The following is an 8,103-nucleotide window of genomic DNA, read 5'->3' on the forward strand; positions in this document are numbered from 1 at the left end:
AGTGCACAGTCCTCTTTGTCACCTTTCCACCTGCCTCTGCACCTGTACACCTTAGCCTCTTACCCATTTCCCCTGGGCATCTGGGAGGTTTTGAAAGAACAAATCCAACACACATACATATACACTGTCCAAAAGCAGCTGTAACTTTCAACATTTTCAAATAGTGAAGCTTGCCAGCAACCTGCAAACAGAGCGCCTTGGAAAAATCTGGATGCTTTAGTGTTTCCCAGGAAACGGGGTGGGGGGTGGTGGTGGTAAATGCTTGCATACCTAACACTGAGGGACCGCCACGTGTCTGGGGTTCTGCTGGCCATCAGACCCGTTGCTGCTTCTGAAGGCAGAGCTATGTATAAAATATTTATTTTCAAGAAAACACAGCCTCTGATTGGTTAGAAAGCCCGCAGAAGGTTTGTATTTTATGTGCCTATTGGTTGAGCATGAGAAGAGAAAGCCCACTGGCTGCCTTTGCGTATCTTGTTCCGGAAGAATCATACCCACCTACCTGTGAGGAAGACTGCAGGAGGCAGTGGGCGTGGGTGAGTGCATCCAGGTGCGAGGGACAGAACCCTTGATGGAAGCCAGGAACTTCTGGAAGTGTTTCGTTCATTTATTCACCAAATATTTAAGAGCCTACTATTGTGGCAGACGCTCTGCTAGGCACTGGGGATGCAATGAACAACACAGCATTCCCGTCCTGCAGTTGACCTTCTAGTGGGTCATCAGACACTAAGTCAAAGCAAGTAAGGTAGAAAAAGCTGGGTGCACAAGGGAAGCGGGGAGGAGGGAGGGGCTGGAGCCTGCCTGAGTGGAGTGGCTGCCATATTAAATATGATAATCAGTAACATTTGCTGCAGGATGCATGCAACACGGTCGATACTGTAAGTAGACAGCGAAGAGTTCGTTTACATCCCCACAGTTTCTAACTTCAAATGGGCCCAACATCTTTCGATATACCTTGTCACCGGGGAAAGTGGGTTAGAGCCTCATATTGTGGGTCCCCTCGTATTCGGACGTTTACGGTACTCTTAGCTGCGGGCGCTGCGGATCCTCGGGGCGTGGGCCCCGCCCCCGGCCGCGGCGCGCGTGCGCGGGGATAAAAGCGAGGACCCGTCGGCGCGTGGTCAGGGCCTGGGCGGGGGCGGTGCGGCAAGTGGCTGCATGGCGCAGGGCGGAGTGCGGCGGACAGCGGCCCTGGGCCTGGCGCTGCGGCTGCTGCTCGGCTTCGGGCTGGGCCTGGAGGCCGCCCCGACCCCGGTCCCGATCCAGTTCTTGGCCCAGGCCCCAGGTGAGTGAGGTCCGCGCACGCCGCGCGCGCACCCCTTGCGCGGCCCGGTCCGGCCCCGCGCGCCGGCGGCGCCTCGCCATTGGCTGTGCCGCTCGTTCGTCCCGGACACTCCCCCGGCACGTGGCTGGGGGCTCTGGCGTGCCGGGAGCCTGGACTGTGAGCGAGCCATCTCCAGTGGGGGACCGTCGCCTGGGTGGCTCTCCGTGCTCACACCCCAGTCCTGCTCTGCTTTGGCGGACCTCTTTGTCACCTCCAAGCCGCCCTTCAGCCCAGCGTGGGCAGGAAGGCTAGTTGTAGGCTCTGGTTGTCCGACCTCTAACTGCATGGCGGGTCACCTGGCGCCTCTTGCAGCAGCTGCTCCGACTACACCCTTGTCCGACCCTGAGGCCATATGGCTGAGTTTCCTGGGCGACCAGCCCCCGCCCTCCCCATCCCTGCGCCTTCCTCCTCTGGCCTTAGAGAACAAAAGGTTTCTCTCCCTCCCTGTGACCCCAGGCCCTTGGACACCTACTCCTGGGCCTGAGTGATCTTGGTGGCCCTCTCTGAGGTTCCCAGAGGCGGCTGGGTGGGATAGAGTGACCTCCCTGTAGGCACAGGTGACTTCCTTTTCAGCTGTGAGTTCCTGTCTGATGTGGTCTCCTGCCTCACCCCAAAGCCCCTGCCTTTACAGGCCACATGTTCCTGGTTCATTTAAGGAGGCAGGACTCACTTTAACCAAGTACCAAATTCAACAAGTGGTCTCCTGTCCTCAGGACACTGAGATAGGGACTCCTAGTGTGCTCCTTTTACAGGGGAGGGAACTGAGGTTGAGAGGGAAAGTCACTGGTCACTTTTAACGCCTGTCTGACCCCACAGCCCTAGGAGGCCTGGTCTGCTGTGCTCTGCTCCCACTTTCCAGGAAGAACACACACTCCAGGGAGGGAGGTCTGGAGGTTGGCAGGGCTGAGAATGGCTAGGCCTGGAGAGGAAGCCGCACCCAGAGACTGCCAGACACCCCCCCCCCCCCGCCCCCCGTGGGTAGGGAAGGAAGCCAGCTCCAGGTCCGGCCACAGCTCTTCCTGGCTTTAAAGGTCAGGGACCGTGTGGGCCACAGGTATCATTGGGCCTGGAGGCCTGTGGAGGGACTGGCTATGGAGAGAAGGGGGTTTGGAGGCTCAGGCCCTCGGAGTGAAGGTGGAAGTGGCAAGAGTACCAGTAAAGACTGGAGTGCCCCTAGGTTGGGGCCAAGCAGGTATTTGTACCCCCCTCACTGAGCCCAGGAAGAGAGCCTTAAAGGCCATTCCTTTCCTCAATCTGTCAGGCTCCCTCCTGCTGGCCCACGTTCTAGGCCCTTCTGTGCTCCAGATCAGCATGTAGCCCGAGCCTCACTACCTGGGGTCCAGGAAGGCTCAGATCTCAATCAGGACACAGCCTCGACCCTTGTGTGACTTGTATGTGTACCGCCCTGGGCTTGCAGTCACGAGGTCCTGGCCCTGATCTCCACTGAGTGTCCAGTCTGTGTGGATACCAGTTTGAGGACCATTGTTGTAAGTGGAAGGCAGAGCTTCAGGCGTCTCTGAGAGGTGCATGAGATCCTTTCCAAGAAAGAAGCTGAGATCTGAAGGCTGAGGAGGAATCACCAGTTGCAGAGTGGGGGGAAGAGAGGAGGCACTGGGCCAGCGATCAGCACGGGCAAAGTCCCGGAGCTGGAAATGAGCCGGGCCTCTTGGAGAACAGCGAGGAGTCCAGGACATAGGGAGCTGGATGAGAGGAAGAAGGAGGGAGGAGGTGAGGTCCAGGAAGTGTTCACAGCCACATAGACAAAATAGGGATTTGGTGTGAAAGGGTCAGGGGACTGGGGCATGGTTTTGAGCAGAGGGGAGGGCAAGGGCAGGTGACTGAATGATGTGACTCAGTGAGGTCCCCAGTGTCCAAATGGAGATGGGGACGGGGCCTGGTGAGGAGATGGCGCATTCAGGATGGGGAAAGTGGTCGGATCTGGAAGGAATTTAGGAGGTGAGTGGACAACCCTTGGTAACTAAGCAGGTCCTCTGCCCAGGGCCTCTGTTTCCCATTGGCTAAGCAGGGGGGCTATAACGGGCCCTGCTGACCCAGACCATGGGCCCGGTCCAGGTCAGGTTCAGAGATGGCCCCTACCCCAGTCTGTTTAACCATGGATTTTGGAGAGCCTCTGGGGGAGACCATCTGGCCTGGAGCCTGGTAAAGACTCTGGGATCAGTGAGATCTGGGTTCAGAGCTGGGCTCTGCCACCAGCCCCGCAGCCCGAGGCCTTGCCTCTCTCCTCAGTGCCTTCTGCAGCATGGGGATGGCAGTAGAACCTGCCCTCCAAGCCTCGCACGGAGTAGGTCCTCAGCAAATGGTGGCTACCAGTGTCATTTTAGCGCCCTGGGACCTGGCCTGCCTCCTGGTGGTCGCGGTCTATAACCACTGTGCCCCGGGGGGGGGGCGGGGGGCGCGACTCGGGCCTCCCAGACCTCACTTGTGTGCATCTTGCAGGCTCGTGCCCGCCCACCAGCTTCCAGTGCCGCACCAGTGGCTTCTGCGTGCCCCTCACTCTGCGCTGCGACAGGGACAAGGACTGCCCCGACGGCAGCGATGAGGAGGAGTGCAGTGAGTAGCCGTGCTCCGGGGCGGGGCTTGAGGGGGCGGGGCCGCGGGAGGTGAGGTGCTTGTGAGGGGTGTGGCCTTCAGGCGGGGGGGCGGGGCCTGAGGATGGGCAGGGCTTACAAGAAGAGGTAGGTTTACTAGGAAGCGGACTTAGCGGGGGGCCTTGGGAAGAGAAACTTTCAGGGAGGCCAGTCCTTGGCAGATGGAGCTAACAACAGGGAATCTTTAGGATGCGTGGATTTTCTAGGGTTGCCTATTTCTGGAAGGCCGGGTGGAGGGGCGTTCTGCAGCACTGTTGGGTGGGTGTTTGGCACCTGACTGACCTTGTACCCCAGGAATCAAGCCTTGTGCCCAGGACGGAGAGTGCCAGCCACCCACTGGCAGCCCCTGCACTTGTGACAACGTCGATGACTGCCCAGATGGCATCGTGGAGAATGTTCACAACTGCAGTTCCCAGCCCTGCCCGGCGGGGGAGCTCCGCTGCCCGCTAGGCGGTGCCTGCATCCCACGCACCTGGCTCTGCGATGGCCATCCTGACTGTCCCGCCTCCAGTGATGAGCTTGGCTGTGGTGTGTGTCATGGGACCTCTGCCTGCCTGGAGGGGTGGGGCTGGGCGTTAGATAAGGACACCTGACACCTTCCGGTGGGTGACCAGGCTGAGGGTGTGGATGCTTGCATCCTCCCGTGCCTGCATCCCTGTGGGGGCAGTGGAAGATGAGCCCCAAGGCCCCCCAGGCATTTGGAACACCTGTTCGTGTCCGACCCCCCCCCCCATCCTCAGTGGCCACTCCCCAGCTGCTGAATGCCTGGACTTATTGCAGGAACTGAGACCCTCCAGCAAGGGACTGCCACGTCCACGGGGACCCCTGTGACCCCGCACAGTGTCCCCTCTCTCAGGAATGCTACAGCGAGCCCCGTTGGGGACCAGGATTCCGTTCAGTCTGGAAACCGGAGTGCTTATGGGGTTATCGCGGCTGCGGGTAAGATGACCAGGCCCTCCCACTCCTGGGGCCTGGGGAGGGCACAGGCTGCAGACGCCCCTTCTCCGTGTGGCTGACTCCTGCCTGTCTGTGCTCCGCAGTGGTGCTCAGTGCCGGTGTGGCTGCCATCTCCCTGTTCGTGCTGTTCCGGCTCTCTGCCCTGGGGTGCCTGCGCCCGCTGGGGCTGCTTATGGTCGTGAAGGAGTCCCTGCTGCTGTCCGACAGGAGGACCTCGCTGCTCTGAGGACGAGCTCTTGCCACCACAGCTGGTCCCTGAGCAGGGGCAGCTATGAGGACTTGTACCCCTGCAGCTGCTGGCATACCAGCCCTCAGACGTGGGTCCTGGCCGGGCAGCACCCGGACCTGAGCTCCTGAGCTGGCCCTGGAGAGGTTGGGGGTGCCGGGACCCTCCCCCTGGATTCAGGGAGCCTGGCTGGGGAGTATGTCACATCTGGAACTGAGGGGCTGGCCCCAGGCTGCTCCCGGGGGCGGGCCCACACATAGACACTCCTGCTGCCCCCATCTGAAGGTGCTGATTAAAGTCACTTCACATCGTCTGCCTGCCTCTGGGGCTCTGTCTCCCTCTGCCCGGGCAGCCAGGGGTCTCCATTCCAGCCCCTCCTCCGTGGTGGACGTGTCCCGAGAGAGTAGGACTCAGGGACCCAGCCCTGGGCGCTCCCTTGGCCACTCTGCCTCTGGCTTCCTGGGGCAGCAGGGTGGTCTGCATTACCCGTCGGCTCCTGTGCAGAGGAGAGAACTTGGGCAGGGCTCCCTGGAGTCCTGGGGGGGCCGCCATCCATCAAGGCTTCTTCCTCTTTGAGATGTAAGCTGGGCATCCGAGGGTTGGTCTGGGCTCCACCCAGTTTTAAAATGTAGGCTTGATTATTGTGCAGGTGTGGGCTGCCGTTGAAAAGACTCACAGTTCCCAAAAGACGGTGGGGCAGGGTGTGCACACTCTGCCACACAGGGGAAGGAAGCCCCAGGGTCAGGAGGCAGAGGGAGGAGAATGTGGGCAAGAACCTTTATTGTGGTTCCCGTGGGAAGGAACAGGTGAGGCAGGGTAAGTGGGCTTGGGATTGGCTGATTTGAATAATCCCAGCGGGCTCTGGGGACAGTGCTGTCTGTCCCATAGGTACCAGCTTGTTGACAGTGATGCCACTGGCTAGGGATGCCTGGGGCATCCGCCTGGGTCTGTGCTCTGCGTGGCCAGCCCCCAGAGACCTTAACCATCTGCAGCCAATGTTGTGGCTGGGCCGGCCCTTGTGGTTCTTATCGCTGGACGCATTTCAGCAAAGACTATCTGGGAACTTCGAGGAACGAGGGTGATGACTCACAAGTCCTCACAAGAGGGCACATGGCACCCTTGCGGGCCACACAGCGAGATCACAGGTAAAGAGAGGCAGTGTAGACCTGGGGCTTTGCCTTTGTTAGGGTCCCAGGGTGGGGTGTCCAGGGTTTTGTGGGTTCACTTTTTACTGGTGAATTTATTTTTTTAAAGATTTTATTTATTTATTTGAGAGAGAGCAGGAGCGGGGGGGAGAGGCAGAGGGAGAAGCAGACTCCCCCCCCCCCCCCCCCCCCCGAGCAGGGAGCCCGATGCGGGGCTCGATCCCAGGACCCTGGGACCATGACCTGAGCCAAAGGGAGATGCTTCACCGACTGAGCCCCCCAGGCGCCCCTTCACTGGTGAATTTAAAGCATAAGAAGAGGAATTGGGGTGGGGAGGGAGAAGTGGGGTCACTTGGGCAGTCAAGTATCTAGGCCACCGAGGACTTTCGGAAGGAGGGAGCTTCAGGGGCGGGGCAGCCGAATTCCTTATCTAGCGGTGTTGCTCAGAGCTGGGTCTTACTGCTGGCGATAATGTTTATTCTGGAAGGACGTTGGCAGTCAGAGCTTGATGTCAGGAGCTGACAGTGCACTCTCCCCAGCTGTCTGGCAGCGGGGCCCGGGTGATCAGGGCAGCGGGATCCTGGCTCCGAGTGTGGGCTCTGGAAGGATTGGTTTACACACGAAATGTGCACTCTACTGGTGAGCTGTTTGCTGTCTCTGGGAACTGGCTAGCTCCATGAGGGACAGTCCCTCCTGGTCAGCGAGGCCCTGGATGCCAGAGCATCAGGAATACAGAAAATCTAGATCATACGCACCCTGATTGCTGGGTGTTGAGGGCAAGGCTCTTATCTAATCCTCATTTTTCTCATTTCCAAATGGTGTGGCCAGGGCCCCCTGTAGCCTCCTTTGCCAGGGCGGGACCTTCCTGACATCCCTGAAGCTGAACTGGGTGTCTGTCCCCGGCCGGGTCCATGCAGCCCACTGCTGGGAGAGCACCCAGGATCCCATGTAGGGTCTTGGGGCTCCCACATCTGGCAGGCAGGAAGCTGGCCCCTGATGATGAGATGCCGGGGAGGGGAAGAGTGAGCATGTGCACCAGGGAGGGTTTCCTGGGGGTGGTAAAGTTTGGCTTTGGAGCCCCACCTACCTCCCAGTGTGGGGAAGGTGGTTGAGGTAGGTTTTGGAGTCTGGGCCTTGGGCAGCATATGGGGGGCTGAGCGCTCTGTCAGGCAGCGCGGGTGGGGGGCAGCGGGAGTGAAGGCTTGGGGGGTGGGCTGCAGCGACCATAGGGGTCCCATCTCCTGGGGTATAAGGCCTTCCCTCAGCATCCGCTCAGCCAAGTATACTGAGGCGGAAGGAGAACATGGGCTTCTTCCCGCTGACGGGAAGGAGTCCTACCACAGGGTAGGATTTTCTTGTATTTATGTTTTTCTCCCTTTTGCTCAGGCAGGGTCAGCGTCAGTGGGTCAGAGGGCGAGGGAGGGGGGTAGGAGGCCACTTGTCACATGCCACCTAAGCAGAGGTCTGGCTTCTCCGTGGGCATCACGTGGGCTCAGTGGAGCAAACCTCCCCCACGGGTTCGCTGTCATGGGTGCTCCTCTGTTCCATGTATCGAACGGTGTCCTCTGGGGGCGACTTGGACGTCAGCATCTAGAATTTCTCTGTTACGTCTGGTGCCTTGGGATGGCCGGGCAGCGGGGCCACTCCCTCTCTCTGTGGCCCCCTGAGCAGGACGGCCTTCTCTCGTGGCGACTCAGGGCTCCTCAGAGTGCAGAGAGGAGACCACCAGATCTCCTCCAGCTGGATCCTGGAACCAGGCCAGCGTCACTTCTGATGGATTCTGTTGCTTCCGAGGAGTCCCAGGTCAGCCCAGATGCGTGGGGACCACACAAGGGCGTGAGC

At 59.8% G+C, this 8,103-nt stretch overlaps 1 protein-coding gene across 1 annotated transcript; it reads left to right on the forward strand.

The window, feature by feature from the left end:
- Positions 1-1,069: 1,069 nt before the first annotated feature.
- CD320 (CD320 molecule) lies at positions 1,070-5,429 on the forward strand. Its single transcript, XM_027585116.2, has 5 exons — positions 1,070-1,285; positions 3,782-3,895; positions 4,228-4,461; positions 4,714-4,872; positions 4,974-5,429. Exons 1-5 carry the CDS (start codon positions 1,159-1,161, stop codon positions 5,114-5,116), a joined length of 777 nt encoding a protein of 258 aa, XP_027440917.1. The 5' UTR covers positions 1,070-1,158; the 3' UTR covers positions 5,117-5,429.
- Positions 5,430-8,103: the final 2,674 nt, after the last annotated feature.

This window comes from Zalophus californianus, chromosome 1 (genome assembly GCF_009762305.2).
Source record: "Zalophus californianus isolate mZalCal1 chromosome 1, mZalCal1.pri.v2, whole genome shotgun sequence".
Lineage (NCBI taxonomy): Eukaryota > Metazoa > Chordata > Mammalia > Carnivora > Otariidae > Zalophus > Zalophus californianus.